General features: G+C 36.1%; 1 protein-coding gene across 1 annotated transcript in view; it reads right to left on the reverse strand.

Annotated features, from left to right (window-relative positions):
- Nucleotides 1–1,088: 1,088 nt before the first annotated feature.
- Nucleotides 1,089–16,612, reverse strand: part of MAN1A1 (mannosidase alpha class 1A member 1) — a 152,941-nt gene continuing 137,417 nt past the window's right edge. Inside the window, exons 9-12 of the mRNA XM_054819566.1 lie at nucleotides 11,954–12,173; nucleotides 10,978–11,150; nucleotides 5,411–5,526; nucleotides 1,089–4,031 (exon numbers count right to left, since the gene is read on the reverse strand). Coding sequence (XP_054675541.1) covers nucleotides 3,905–4,031; nucleotides 5,411–5,526; nucleotides 10,978–11,150; nucleotides 11,954–12,173 — 636 coding nt within the window. The 3' untranslated portion in view covers nucleotides 1,089–3,904. The remainder of the gene's footprint in view (nucleotides 4,032–5,410; nucleotides 5,527–10,977; nucleotides 11,151–11,953; nucleotides 12,174–16,612) is intronic.

A 16,612-nucleotide genomic window follows, 5' to 3' on the forward strand; every position in this document is an offset into this window, starting at 1 on the left:
CAACTGTGCCTCTTCCCTCTGGAGCATGGGCTAACAGCATCTCGCTACATGATCACGTAATGCTGGGCACGGTGACAGCCTTGTCATCTCCACGCCGGTGTTTGCTCCGAAGCAGTGTTTAGCTGAAGCCTGCTTGTATTGTGCAGAACGTGAATTGGAGCGACCAACCTTCACTGTGCTTACTGCCCGCCACCTCCGACTTCCCAGCTTCCCGATTCTCATTAGTAAGCTCACTTTCTACCAAAATACATTTGGTAGGATGAATTTTATTGACAAAATTTTATAGAAATTTATTCCTGTGGTAGCAGTTCTATATACTAACGTTAATTAACAATACACAGAGTACTAATTTGTATCAAACCAATCTGCTGACAAAAAATCATGAGTATAGCAGCCAAACCAGACTACACAGCAGATTCCTGTAGCTACTTCTGCAACAGACTTAGGAAAAATTATAACAAGTTGAGCAGATATATTAAAAGACTTTATTCACAATAGAGAAATTTTTACAAATATAAGTTCTTAAAAATTAAGCATCTTGATCTATTATGTATTCCATAATTTCATTTTATATTATAAAGATGAAAATACTAAATGGACTATGTACAAATCAAAACCAATTTAAATGCATGATAGAAATGGATAATATGTATGATGAAGTCACCATAGAAACAGTGAGCCATTGGGCATTGCAAAAATCTGTGTACAACCAATACATATGCAATACTTATCTCACAAACAATTAAAACATTTTCCCCATGAAACAATGTGGTTGCCATTTAAAGTGATTTACCTCTTAGGACTTAACATATGCAGATTTAAATGCATTATTATCCTACAAAGAAATGGAAAAAGTATAGGCAGTGTGTTTATGCAGAGATAATGCCTCCTCCTCCAACAATAAAGCAATTTCTTTTGCTCTTATGAAGGACTGGGAACACAAAGTGACTACCACTAGCCACTTCCATGCAGCCAGTTAAGTGAATGGGAAATAAAATGCATGTTATCTCAGCAATCTAACAAGCAGTGGTGGGTACTGACTGGTTCAAAATGACTGCTCTAACTTTGGTGCTTTAGGGTTATTTAAAAAAAAAAAAAAAAAAAGGAAGAAAAATCAATATATTCTCAGTTTATGAAAAGGTTTTTTTTTCTTACAGTTGGCAGATCTACACGTTGTACAATCTTCTCGTCTACTTACATTAGTTTACAAAAAGTACAGTATAGTGCATTTTGTACATACAACCTGAATACCAATACCAGTCACATCAAATTTGTGCTCCTTCAAATCATTGTAACTCCCAAAGTAAAAAAAATAAAAATATTCATACTAAATGTGTGTCTTAGAAGGAAACAGTCATGAAGTTTATATTTAAGTACATAGGACCCAAAGCATACAAGAGATATGTGTGTGTAGCCTGCTTTTTGAAACAAGAAGAGCTATCTGGTTCTCCATTGTTTCTCTTCAGCTTGTTAAGTAAAGGCAAGATCACTAGACGCACTTGGGGGAAGCATACTGTGGTTAAGAAAACCATGTAAAAAGAGGCTTACAAAACATTTTTCAAAGACTGTTTTTGTCTGAGCTACTGTAGTTATTTAACTGATATGAGGCCTTATAGCAGCACATGCACAACCATGTGGTAGGCAGCAGCAGGTGACCCAGTAAAGATATCTAAGACAAAAGTAATTTTTATTACTTTTTGGTTAAAGTGGGAAGAGAATTTTTGTTTTTATTCCATAGCTATAATTTCTCTGTGGTACTTGAGGGGAAAAAAAAAAGCCCCCTTATAAATACTGTTTCTGAAGAAATGCAATGAAATATTATAGTCCTCCAACGATACAAATTCTGGGGTATCACAATCAGCAGGAATTCTGCTTTTCAACAGAGTCAAGACTTAATCCTTTCTTTGTCAGCTTCAGAAAACTGTTACTGTGACATGAGGGAATTCATACTTTTAAAAAAGAAAATAATAATTAATAATAATTAAAAAAAAATCAGTAAACCAGAAAGTCTTGACTCAATGCACCAGGTTCCATGTAAGCAGGCTTTATCTGAGGCAGATGCACACACATCTGTATCCCTTCTCCCAGCCCTGGGTTGCTCAGGCTCAGCAGGGTACCCCCCTACTACCTTCCATGCACGAACGCACATGGAAGGACCAGCATCACTGAAGATCCTCTTGCCTTGCTCCCTACATAAATGTCTTTGGCTACTCATGTGGCATGTGCCATCTTCTCTGTCTGCAGGGGAAGCAGAGAGGCAGTGCTGTCTTTACAGGCTCCAGAGCATCAAGTTTTTAGCAGCTGGAGGCTGACCCATTCACAAAATGTAATCCATTATTTTTGCTCTTGGCTTCTACCTAAGAAAAACTACATCGCAGACCTCTAGCAGTGTAGAAAAAATGTACTCCGTAATGCCTAAACAAATGTGCTTCCTCAGCTGTGGTTACCTATGCTGGACATGTGAGCTATCTTACTGAATACCTTTAAAGAAGATTACTCTTCAGAACTATATTTGTTTTGCTGCAGTTAATTTGGTGAATAATGTGCTTTTAGGAACAGGAAGTCAGGTGTTCTACACTACTCAAATTAAATGAAAACATAGGTAGACTTAATAATCATGTAAACCACTCCAAACTACACTTAAGCAGAAACAGAAATGAATTGTGCCTATTTTTTTCCCTTTGGTGATGCTACAAAGTAAAACATTTTTGGCAAAGCTGTTAACTTTCTCAGTAAACCAGGCCTCTAATCTAGGGAATAAGTGTAAGCACACTGCATTTCTGTCACTTAGAAAAGACAGACTTGGTGCTTTCGGAAAGTTTTAGTTCAACACTGAATAATTAATTTCCTCTCTGAATGATTATCTTCTTTTAAAAGACAAATTTCCTTCAAGGCATCTGAACATCTAATTTTATTCATGTAGATACATTAAATTGCTTTGTCACAATAAGCTGTCAAGTCTGAACCTATCTGAATGTTTGAGAAAAGTCCCAGAAAACCAAACAAATCGTCTCTGGTATAATTCTCAGCTTCCAGGAAAATATCATTGAGTATTTTTTCGTCTTTTTACCATCCAACCAAATGAAAGCTACTGGACTAAATATACAAAGAAGGTAAGACTCCCTCTTAATATGAAATGACTATCTTATTTTACTCCGTATTAGCCTGACTAAAGACATGAGAATAACACCACTTAGAAAAGAGAGGAAACAATGTACTCTATTACGATATTCTAATCAAAACCTGAAAAACTAAGGTCTGCTACCTGATGTGCTAAAGTTATAAAAACTAAGTTCAGACTAACTTCAACGTATACTGCCATTTCAGAGTTGTGTCTGCATGAGATGAAAATATTCCTATGTAGACTTCATTGGCAATGAAATACATCAGATACTTTACCAAGTAATGATAGACCCGCATAAGAAGAGGCTGTCACAGTCACAAGATTTGTCTTCGATGACACACAAAACAAACATAGAACAAAAAAAAAAGAAAAAAGCTCTTTATACTTAATTCAATATGGCTTTTTGCAACATGGCAAAATATTACAGCTTAAAGCAGACATCTCCTCACAGAGGAGAAAAGGATTTTGCAGTCAAATTAAAAGCATAACAGGAAACAATTAACATGCAGACCCTCCGCTTATTTTGGCCAAGATGACACTGCAGCCTAACAAAATCTGGAGAGATGTCCTATTTCTCTTCTAAGATGTGGTTCAGCTGGATAAAAGGAATGAATTTTTATCATAATCAGTTGGTGTCCATTCATAAATATTTACCATTAAAGAAAACAGACTGCAAAACACTTGATTTAAAAATTTAACTCAGGAATTTAAAATGAAATCATGTGCCCAAGTCCTGGAAAGAAACATAAGGAATGAAACAAAGTATAACTTAATCTTCATCTATTTCTGGTTTTCTTCTTTACTCCTATCGTCTTTGTGAAGAATAGGGAGAGGATGAGCCTCTGTGTTGAAGACCCAGTGTTCAAATGGAAGAAGATCATCTTCAGAAAACAGCAAATACAAGTACCTGGCAAGGAAAAAAAGCAGGAAATGTGACCACATCAGGGAAGTGAAACTACAATAGTTTTTCAGGAAAACATAATACTTGGTTTCCCTAGATGAACGCATCAATGGAAACAGCTGACCAAACACAAAACACCAGTACGTCCCAGCATCACAATGGTTAGCAAGCACGCAGCTTCAGGACTACTCAACTCAGATTGGACTCAAGGGCAATAGCAACTGGAGACCAACAAAAGAACGCCTCGATCCTGATAGAGGACAAAGACGTTTAGGCTATCAAGGTTAAATATCAGTTCACTTCCATTTCATCCTTGGTAATTTGATTACAAGTATTTTTTGACAATATACAACCATAGTATTTTTTTTCCTCCTGAATGCCCACATATATCAGGGTATCGGAATGAGAATACTGTAGTCCAATCCTGTCTTCTGAGAGCAGCCTGTGGCTTAGGATTTTTAAGGAAGAAAATCAACACTACAGCAGAAACTTGGGCAGTCATCTACTAAGATAGGGTCCATTAAAACCAGCAGTAAACAATAAATAAATTCAACATTTTGTTTCTTGTCTGGATAGAGGGTAGTAGCTACCATAGCATGATTACTGAAGTTCTGCTTAGAAATGAAAGTCCGCTTAGCAAACTAAATTTTATTTTTTCTCAATCACCATCCTTCCCGGAAGGCTTTCCTTGGTCTAATTTTGATAGGCCAATTTAAAAGGTATAGTAGAGACAGTGCGCTATCTCGAAAAAAAAACCCAAACAAAAAAACAAAAAAAAAACCCCCCAGGATGTACATAAATATATTTATGATATTTCATTTACTTAAGTATTACACTTTCTGTTGCAATGGCATGATTGCTTCTTTCTGGTCTTTGCAACTTTCTCTTGCACAGCAAAAAAAAGTGAAGAGACCAAGACAAAACTTTTGTTTCATTAAAACCTTAGAAGATGGTGATAGATAATGAAAGGTTTTGGTTTTCCTCTTAACAGGCTGTGCGAGCTTACCATGCAAGTTGACTTCCTTTTTCTTTGTCTGTTGTTTTACAGTGAAAATTGTACAGGTAAGTCTTCTGTCTACTCAATTTGTTTCACTAGTGTTGGCATATATAATTAGATCCTATCAAAGCTAGGAGATGTAATTTCTCAACAAGTACCTTTATCAGATGTAAAGATAACTTCCAGAAGTCATAGAATTTAATTTATTGATATACAAGGGGGGAAAAAAAAAGCAATTTGGCTTCCCATCACCTAAGAAAAGCTCTACTATTTCAGTTAGATTTTGTTACATGAATGTCAAGAGTACTAATGATAAATACTTATCCGTAAAGATGATACATATTAATGTATGTATTCATATTAATGACAGTCAACTTTCTTAACTTACTTGAGTGTCTCTGAGAGGAAGAAACTTTGCTGCACATCATCATGGCTTTCCTGATTGTTATAAACATCTCTAATGCCAGAATAGCCACCGTCTACTCTGCAATGTTTTTCCAGTGCCTGCAGAGGGGGGACAAAAAAACCCAAACCCACCAGTGGGATTAACAAAATGAATAATCAGTTTTTCTTTATTTGACAATAAAACTGGCAAAAAAAAAAGTCACAAATGTTTTCATAAAGAAATGAAAACTAGATAATGCTGCAGATAGAAAACTCTTTTTACAAAGAAATAAGCATACATGTCTAATGTTACATTTAGGAAGAGAAGCAAAATGATAAATTAATAAAAGTGTACATAAAACAGTTTTCAGAAGGGAAGATATATAGATGTGAAGATATATGGATGTAAAAATATATGGATTTTCACTTATTTTCTTTTTCCCCTTTTTAATAGGAATAACAATGGCCTCTCTCTCGCAGGCTTACCTTCAGAGATCGTCTCACATATACCTGTCTTGGTCATAGTTCAGTGCTCAAAAATTATTGTAATAGAATTGAATAGTGTGATAAAGGTCAGTCTTTTGCTTACCTCCTGTAAGTCGCTTTGAAAAAGGAAAGGCAGCTCTCCATTTTCTATGTAAGTTGTTTGGTTTCTTTCTGCAATTATTTCCTTTTGCAATGGGAAACCTCTGATATTGGGCTGTGACTGAATTTCTTTTCTGCAGTAGGCACTATTTTTCTGAGATACCTTTCTGAAAAAGCTTTGTCTGTTACACAGGAGTAGACAGAAAGCTAGTATGTGGCTGGACTTAACACAACATATTTTAGATGTAAGAATGTGTTTTTCTTTAACTAGTTTCCAAAATGGTGTAAAACAGATGATTGATTCCTATTTTACAATAAAAAGGAGGACATGGATCACCTAAAAATATAATTTTTTTTTCTGCCTACAGGAATGTTCTGTATGATCAGCTAATTTCGACACAGAAAAAAGATCAGATGAAGGATGTATACAGAAGGGCAAAAAACATGTACCAGGTGCTGGAAGTGTAGAAGGTATATACTGTTATACTATTTATTAAACTTTGCTGCTTTTCATTATTTTAGACAAGTGTTTGCATTAGAAAGGTGGTACCTATATGCCTATAACCTATGACCCATAACTTCTTTAAGTAGACTGCTATCCCATATTTGAATATTAGTTCTCTTATCACTGCTTTGTTTAAAAATATTCATTCATCTTTTTTCTTTATAATTGACCTATTTAACAAGGTCGAAAGTATTCTTAGCCTCTTCATTTTTCTTATTCTGTTTTATAATAACTCTCTGGTATCATGCAGTATAATAAAGGAGTGAAGAGAATCTAAGATGATTACATTTTAAAAACCTCATTATTCAAAAACAAATCCAGAAAATGCTCTTTAGCCCTTAACTTCTCACAATGAAAATGACGGTAAGCACGACAGATTACTACATTTACTTAGGACTCTGAAACACTGTGCTTGCTGTGGAGACACAACTTCCAGGCAGAACTACCTGGAGCTTTATCAAACCCTCGATGGAGAGATGGAAGACAACTAGTTACTCCATTTCTGAAGTTATTACAAATATCACTGACGTGATTACAGGATGCGTAGATTTCATTTATGGAAAGATGCTGCATTTCAAACCACATACAGCAAAAAGCTATGAAAAGGCAGAAGATATGTCTAAAACAAGCAAACAGGCAGAATAAGCATTTTCTGATGAGAGATGGGACTAAAAGTCACTAATAATTACTGAGGTATTCATCACCTCCACCTGCTCTAAAGGCTGTTCAAGAGCTGTGTTTTGCAGTGAGTAGATATCCTAAACGTCCTTGTTTTTGCTGGAGTCCCTGTAGCTATCTGCATATATTTAGCTTGCATGTCAGGCTCTCCATAGTTTTCACTGGAGAGTAAGCTGCCTATTGTATATTTAAAAGGGATTTTTCTCCAGGAGAGATCCTTTAAAATATAACAGGCCTATTTGTCTTTTCTTATGTGTCTTTAGGTTCTTTAATTTTCCTGGACACTTTTACTAAGTGACAAATATACTTAAGTTTAAACAAGTAATTTCCCCTGGCTGGTACTCCTTCTCTCTTGTCTGCTTCAACCTGCAATGAATTCAAAATGCTGAATCTGTGTCTGGATTTTCAATGTCAAACACAAGATTATGTTTTCCAAGGCACAGCAGAAGGAGAACTTGAACTTGAAGGATAAGGCTATTATTCAAGGAAACATCTGCATTCTAAACAGGGTGAGGTAAAATAAAAGCAAATTGCATTTGGGGTTTATGTGCTCTAACATGTAGTTAGAGCCTTCTTTATGAATTCATTCTAGGGAGATACCATATAGGTACCTGAACACACTGCTATGATGGAAACTAAGAGGTTAACTTGCACCATGTTAGCCATCTGGTGGTATCTACTTGATGCAAAAGTGAAGCATCTCACCCCTCAAAGCTACTTTCCACTTAACTAAAGGAACAGGACGTTCGCATGGGCCTTAGCATGATAAAAGGGCTCTTGGTTGTCACCCTCCTTTTGCTGGCAGCGCTGGCCTTTTGTGCCCATACCTGCAGTTTCAGAGTACAGTGATGTTCACATTGACAGTGGGGTAGTGGTGGGTGGCAAGAAACAATCAAACACATTTTAAATTAGTAGTTCTCAGAAAATGAGGGTGGCTAAGATCAGTTATGCTAGAATAATGGAAAACATCAAGCAGAGTGAAAATTGGCTGACAGTCTCAAAGTATCATAAAGGGAAAAAACAAAGGAAATGCTGTGAATTCAAAATATGTGCCGCATTTATAATGCAGAAAGGGAGACTTGCAAGAGCTAAGGAGATAAAACCTTTCTGACTCAGTAACAGTGGATATTGCTGTTGGTCATAACTGCATTTTCTCCAGCTGCTGAAGTACATACAGAATGATCTTGGACTCAAATTAAAGCAGCAAAGCAAGTTTCCAAAGAAAAAATGGAGAGGCTAGAGCATGGTTTTAGTCTATAAAAGTTAGAGAAAGAATTAATGGGCTTGTTGGAAAGTTTAGAAGTCATGACCTATAGAACAGCCTCCTTTTCTATAACAAGGGCGCTGGGAAACAAACCTAATGAGTTCTTATGGCCAGTGTCATGAGTTGAAAATGGACATGAAACACCTGGAAAACAACTTTTTTGGGCAACAACAACTGGTCTGATCGTTCTCTCTTTTTTTCTTGTTTCAATCTCAGCTTCCCCTTTGTGCAATAGGTGTTGCGTAGTCAGTGCAAAAGGGTGATGTGCTTTCTGGTGCAAGATGGAGCAGAATTTATGAAATAGTTATGGTAAGCTATCATGACACATGTGGAACAAAAAATACAGTATCAGGTGGAGCTGTATGGGCTATAAACATCAAGGAAGAAGTGAAAAAAAAGAAAAAAGATTTGAAACCTTCAACTGACTGTATAACTTGTGTGAAGCTGTAAGATTTGTTTTTGTAAAACACACAACTGCACAGCAGGACAGTGGAAGATGGGTCTGTACAGAATGGGATCAGCTGCATCTTCCACACATGGGCTTTAACCCACTATGATAGAGCCAGAGCAGAGTAACCACAAGCATGTTAAACAAGGAACACATGGGGAGCACTAAGAAGGTAAACGAACGTACAAACTTGAAATAAACACACACTGAACCAACAGGGTAAGAATAATAATAAAGAAAACAATTTCAATTGTTTATAACAATGTTATCAGTGTGGGCAGCAACAATGAGTCAGGAAAACCATCTCCTCGAGAAGGAACACTTGGCATTGCTGAAGCCTGGTGGGATGACTTCCATAAACAGCCATTGTAAATATGGCAATTAAAATCTGCCTGGGAAGATTCCAGTAGTAAAATCTGTGCCTATGAGTGGTGTTAGCAAAGAAGAAAGTAAGGGAAAAGCACTCTAAATTAGAGGCTTTTAAAAAAAAAAAAAATTGCTTTGGAATCATTAACTCAGAAGCATATTGCTTCAGGGCCGATAGACGCAACACCTGAGGGAGGGAAATAAAATCTCCTAAATAACTACAGTCTACCTAGCTGAATGTAGTGTTGACTGCAGATATGGAATTGCTGTGAATATTCAAACAAGGAGGAGTTAGAGAGTAAACTATAGTTACTGCTGGCAGCTATTCTTTTATGGAAAGCAGATTTTACCATAAATTTAATTCTTCAAGAATATCTAATTACCAAACTTGAAACACTTTTTTCACAACACTGAACAACATTTGCACAACATTTGAGATAAGTGCAATATCTCACACACTGAATATTGAATACAATTACAGATCTTGGTTGCTGTTGAGGGAGACAGGTAACTTGGTACTATGTCGCAGCCAGGTATATGGAGTCATAACCCAGGAACAGCTCTCTGCTAGGGTCCCTCAGGAATGAGAAATTACATGACACGTGTCTACATGTCCTTCCGTTAGTATAGAGCAAACTTCTGCAAGTAGTGCTGTAGGCCCATCCAAGAAAGTTATAATCGTGCACTCCTAGAAACAAGAGGTGTTGGGCAAACTGACAAACAGGATGTTTTTGAAATCCTGGAAGGCAATAACTCTGCAAAGGAGAGGTCACTGTGAACAAAATACTGCACAGAGTTTTGTCTGATTATTTTTTTTCTTTTCCATTTTTCTTAAGTATACAGAGCCACAAAAATAATGTTCTTCAGCTTCGTGTATCTCCTATAAGATCTCAGTCTGCTTAGAAATTCCAAAGGAAGAGTGAAAGGCAGATAATTTAGCAAGGGCAATGTCAACGTGAGGAGAAAATAACTGAAGTCTACAAGTGTAATAAGGACCCACACCTGGAGGATGAAACATGGTAAATCCAAAGGCTCTCATCTCTAACAGTAAAAGCGATTAACCACTGAAATAAGGGAAACAATGGATTTGGCAAGACAATTTTTGCAGTATAGACTAGCTGCCCACTTGGAAGGCTTGTGCTAGACAAACACAGATAGCTAGGTTGGAATGACTGCTTGGAGCTCAAAGGGTAGTGGGACACAGAAATTTAAATCTAGAAGAGATTGTTACTACTAATGCAGCTCAGTCCAGTTGACCTATTCTTTTTGAAAGTGACCCATTTTTTAAATGTTTGATACTATCTAGTACGTCATCTTGGCCTCCATCACCTTAATTAAAATCACTTTCGTACAATTACTGTTGAAAATACACTTCATAAAACTTATTTCCATGTCCAAGGCTCAAATTTAACACACGTTTGCACTTTCCATTCACATGCAGCAATACTCAACATCATGAGCAGTACATCCAAATATGACCCTGATCTGAGAAGTATTTAAGAAGGAGAAAACACAAGGTGTTTTTCGAAAATATAATACCAGCAGTATTTGGCTTGTCAGAATGATCTTAGTTCATCTATTTACTAAACGAATCTCTGGAAATTTGAGTTGATATTACTGACAAATATTTACTCTCCAACTGCTAAACAATATTCAGATATCATTCAATAGCTCACTTCACAAGATACTAGGATTTAAAAAGAAAAAAGTCCAACAGAACATTACCTCTACAGCTTCCCATCCCCACTGCCTGTACTTTGGGTCATGAGTGAGCCGCCACATGTACATGTAGGTTTCTATGACTTCTGGTCGTAGGATGTAGTATTTTTCATTTTGTCTTGTAGCAATAGCCTCAACACCACCATCAAATCTGAAGGCTTCTGGTCCCAGTTTCATGCCTAGTCAATATAAAAAACACATGCTAAAATAAAGGCATTAAAAAAAGGTTTCAAATTATGTAACCTACCAAATCAACTATCTTTTCATGTAGCACAAAGTTAGGTTAACCAAAAGGTATATAATTTCTGAAAAATACTGCAGCACCTCCTGTTTTTAATATTTTGTAAATAATTCAGAGTACGAGAAAGCTGTTCTTCACCAATGCCTTAAACAGCAGTTCCAGTTTGAACAGTGATGCTAACATTTGCATTCTGGAAGAGATCATATAACTAGCAAAATGTGAAATTTTGCTTAAAAGACGAGGATATTTACTTTTCTGTATCAAACTGGAATACACTCTGGGACCTGAAATGCTGCCAGGGTTATTTTTATAAGAAAATGAAAGAATCCAAAGACATTTCCTGCACAGAAATTCACTTTCTTTGTGCAATTCTATTGTTTGCAGCACGGTACCAACAAAACAGAGAATAAAATAATTTGTTGCGCATAAAACATGATTAATAGCTATACTGATGCATAAATGAGCAAGCTCCCTCTCTTATTTGTTTTTGGCTATACAGAAATTGGCAAACTGAAAAAAAAAAAGCTGTCATGTTAATTACTAGAGTGAATAGATACGATTCAGGTGCAGAGAAATTATTTCTAAAACAGAGCAGCCATTCTTAAAGTTGCTCTTATAGCAAAGCAGCATTTGCTCAGAAAGGATGAAGAGTTCTCACCATCATCCAACTTTCATTCGGCATTATGCGAAATTACTGGTGGCTGCCTTCAGAAAGTCAAAACTCTGCAATACAGTACTTACTTGTACGATCATAGGATTCATGGCAAGTCCTTGCTATTTCAGCACCAAGCTCGATGTGATGGCCCGTCTTGTCATTAGGTGCTCCGTCGGCTCCAAGAGCAAACATGCCTCCAGCAAAACAAGTGAGATGTCCCATCTTGTGTTCAAGCAGTCCTCCCTTCCACTCAGCAATGTATGTCAGCCCCCCGCTTGATTTGCGAATTAGGTGGGTCTCTATGGCCTGCAAAGGTACATGATTTCAAAGCCTTTGGTACCATTTAGTAAAGTATGAAGGACAAAGACAAAGTTGTCTTGCATGTGGGTTGGTTTTTCTCCGTATGGTCTTTGCTTATAAAGTAAAATGGATAATATGAGCTAGCATAACCTCAAGGTGCAGCCAAACGAACACAGATTAGCATCCATCAGTAATGATGATTAGTTTTGCTACAACTGTGAGCAATTTATGCAGTACATTTTATAATAATACTGGAAAGACCTAAAAAAATACAATCCCATTTTAAAATTCTTTATTTCTTTCCCTTTCTACTTTGAGCAATTTAATGTAATTTCACTTTTAATAGTGATTAGCCATCACTTCAGCTTCCATACTTCCCACTGTAATTGGGACTTAAAGAATGTGGTTATTGATATAATTTCATGTGAATTATATGCAGACATAACTCATATTGAAAACACCTGACTCAATGACTGCACTGAATGATGTTAGGCCTCTGAGTCTATATGGCATTCCCAAAGTCCAGTGAGCTCCCCCTCCCAGACTGAATTCCTCTGTAGTTATCAATCAAGAATAAGGTCTGGAAAAAAAAAACCTAAGCAGAATAAAAACTTAGAAATCTCCTAGAGAGAATTTAAAGTTGGTGCTGTTGGCAATGTATGGTCACTGATTACGAAATCCAGGAAAACAACCTTCCCTTATGAGAGAAACAGAATGAAAACGAGAGGAGATGCAGAAGAGCACATTAATTAGAAGCCCACACAGAAAACAAGCTATTACTCTTTAAAGGGTAATGGAGAGGAGATGAACTATGTTATCATACATTCAGCTATCCAGCAGTACTCTGGTTTATTCTATTGAAATCATAAGTTCCAGAAGGAGCACTCAACATGCATTATACAAGAGAAAATCATGAATAAAATATCAGTACAAAGAACTATTAAAAAAAAATTTAAAAAAAGTATTATGAAGAGAAGATGTTGCAGTTATTTCTTCCCATTTAAACATCTGTAAAGGTTGTTTTTATAAGCATGAAAAATCTTCTCTAAACTAGAAGCATCAGCAGAATAATTGTACAAGTTTTACTTACTAAGTAGTTTTTTCACGCCAAGAAGGCCACACTGAAAACTACACTTCATTTTCCACTAATATTAGTGCAAAACACTTAGTAAGGATGTTTTCTGCCTGCCTCCAGACCCATTATTGGCTCGTAAAACTCTTCCCTCCCTTTGTTTCCTCCTTGATTGTATGTTTTTAGCACTAGGTACCAAGTGAAAAGCATATCTAAATTTTAAAGCAGCAGTAAATAATGAAGATTCCTTACTTTAAACAAATCCTGCAGAACTTAGGCTATAAAAAGAGGAATTAAATATGAAAGGGGAAAGGTGGGAGAACAGTTTCCTTAAGCATCCAAACCACAGACCCCACTGTGAAAGATGAAAGAATTACGGAGGTTGAGTTGGTGTCGAGCCAGTTGGTGGTCATGAATTCCAAGTGCACATAAAACAGCTTTTATGTCAGGTGAGGAAACTTGTAGTGGAATACCTAGATACTTTTTTAAAAAATAATGTTCTTTAAAACATGTCTTTTGTGATCATTTGGCTATAAAATATTTGAATTTATAATTGAAGAATTGACAGAACAGAGTTCAAAGAACCTGCTACAAAATGTATCAATGCATAAACAGGCAAAATTTATGAGAAGATAGAAATAATTGGAAAGCTTCCAGAATCTTTCAGAGTTCTGTTTGCATTTTTATTAAACGGTTTATATTTTGTAGTAAGAGGCCTTATTGTTAAAAACACACAACAATTTTGTGGGAAATAGCTTTCAGACTACTTAGGCATTCTAAAAATAAGCTACCTAAAACCAAGTTCAGAAATGAAAAACTTCTAATTTAATTACATTTCATTAAACCTTTCAGCATGGAATCTCCATCTGATCAGATCAAACGTTCTGGCAACAGTTGATAACTCTACAGGTCACTTATCCGTTGAGTCAGAATTTATTTTAAAAAATAATTAAAAATAGATAGATGACTACATTTACCTATATTGCAAATTTTTTTTCAGTAAAAGATTAATGAAAGACAGAATAAAGTAGTATTGTACCTGGCAGAAATAACTGTGATCATGCACCTTCAGTTCTTTAGTAACTAGACCAGAGATGATTCTTGTAGTATGAAAATGGATTTTGCGACAACAATTAGTCTTTCAGAGTTCCCCCCCCTCCCTCTTTTGGCTCAAGATTAAAGTTCAGTCTGAAAAAAGATGACTTCCACTTTGGAAATTTTAAAATTATTCTAACAAACTGGTGCTAAAAAACTAACAAGCTGATGTTAATTGATGCTAAGAATGTCACAAAATAAAAATATATTTCCAAATTAATTATTCATGTTCAGTAAAGCAAATCATCTTGGTTTTATAAATGGGTCCTATTAAGAACTAGTACATATGCCTATTAAAAGTTATTTTTATTACGTCTCATTTAAAGCTATTTTTATTAGGTAATTTTTTGATATATTACAGACTCTAAAATTGCCTTGTCATACTTTGTACAATCATGGGTCCCTGACTGCTAGATAATACCTATACCGATGTATATACCTTTATTAACGGCACACTAGGTAAGTAAGTGATCATTTCTACCTAGACATGAAATCCAAATAACCTTCAATATGTACAAATAACCTTCAGAAGCCACAAGCTCAAGTGTGCAGAACTTGCAAGTCCATCAGCACTCACAAACTCTTATTCTGGAAGACAGGAAAACAAATACTGTAACTTGGTGACGCCTGGACTTCATTTGAAGTTACATGCTTATGAAGTAATCATTTGTAGAAGTTACATGGTTTAAGCAAACTGACCTCAACCGAACAGCTTTTGTAAAGCGTGGGAAAAGACAGAGGAGAGCCTCTTCCCAGCAGGCTGGTAGCTCTTTTTGTGCTCACATCACTGCCAGGGGGCTTACAGTGGGACTCTCAAAAGCTTCAACTAAAGCTGAGAAGTTTCTTCATGGGCCATTTCCAGTCTGAGTTAGACAGACTTTCATCAGAAATAGGTTTCCCTTCTCTCATCACTATTCATCTACTCTCTGACCCAGACTAGAGAGACTAGTTGCTTGCCCTGAAACAAAATTCTCCAAAGGCTTGCTAAGGAATTTGCAGTATCAAGGTTGCGTGAAGTTTGGAATAATTCCAGCATGGCATCAAAGTGTCAGATTATAATGAATTTGTTAGGTGTTTTGGAGTCGTTTCAGGAACTCAAAAAGTTATTATTAAAAAATCAGCATATTTAGAAAGCCTCAAAAATGTAAATGCTTTTGATCTTAAAAAAGTATAACCTGCATGAGTTAAAAAAGAAACTCCCCAACATTAATTATTGATGAATGTATTCATTGGAATTATGAAATCCTCTATCACTGATGGTATTTGCAGCATTAAGACGTGGTAAACCCTTCCCTTTCCCCACAAGTCCAACCTAACTATAGTTTAATTTCAGAATTTACTTCCAAATATTGGTAAAGCACTACTTCTGGAATGTATAATGTTTGTATAATGCATTAGTATAATAAAATATTTTCAAAGTAAACAAACCCCCAAAATCAGTACTCTTTCCATTATAAATTCTGAACCTATACCCAAACTGCCAAAGTGCCATCTATTGGAAATTCACAAAACTGCTATTCACATTTTTAATATTTTTTTTTGTTATAACATAATGGTATGTACTTCTGTGAGCAGCATGTCAAAATGTTTTTCAGTGAGTTTCACAAAGGTTGTGACTGAACTTTCTGAAAGACATTCATTTTTTTAAATAAGCTCGAGGTACAGAGCAGGAGTAAATCACTAGCTGGAATACATGGGCAATTGTTTTAAGTATAAAAAAACTTGAACGCAGTTGAGAAAGTACTAGGATGAGAAGAAATACTATGAGTTTAAATGAAGATATAATAAGGGTCTCTGAACTTGAGCAGTTGGATGGGAAGGTAGGGTTACAATCCCAGAGGGAAATGCTAATTGCTATCTGCAGTGCTGTGGGTGCAGCTCTGGCAGGGAAATCAAGTTACTGAGACAAGTTATTATAGAAGGAGAATAGGTAGTAGTATTATTTCATTTTACTGTAATGAATATTCTCAATATAAACCAATATGCAGTATCTGCCAATAATCAAAAAAGCTAGAAGAATGGTCTTTGATTAGCTGAAAATACATTATTGATGGACAATTGTTTGGAGCTGGTACAGTTTTTCTTTTAAGTAAATGAAAATTTCATGTTACTGTTTTCCACAACGTATTTCTGCAATTCAAATAGTAATTTCTTTCTTTCCATCAAGGTAAAGCAGGCAGACTGTGCGACATAAAAGGTTGCAAAGAAGAAGTGGCTGCAAATGTATGTGCCCAAAGGGAGCAATAGCAGATGCTACCTGGGAGTGACCCCCCAAAAA

The sequence above is a fragment of the Grus americana genome, chromosome 3 (genome assembly GCF_028858705.1).
Source record: "Grus americana isolate bGruAme1 chromosome 3, bGruAme1.mat, whole genome shotgun sequence".
NCBI lineage: Eukaryota > Metazoa > Chordata > Aves > Gruiformes > Gruidae > Grus > Grus americana.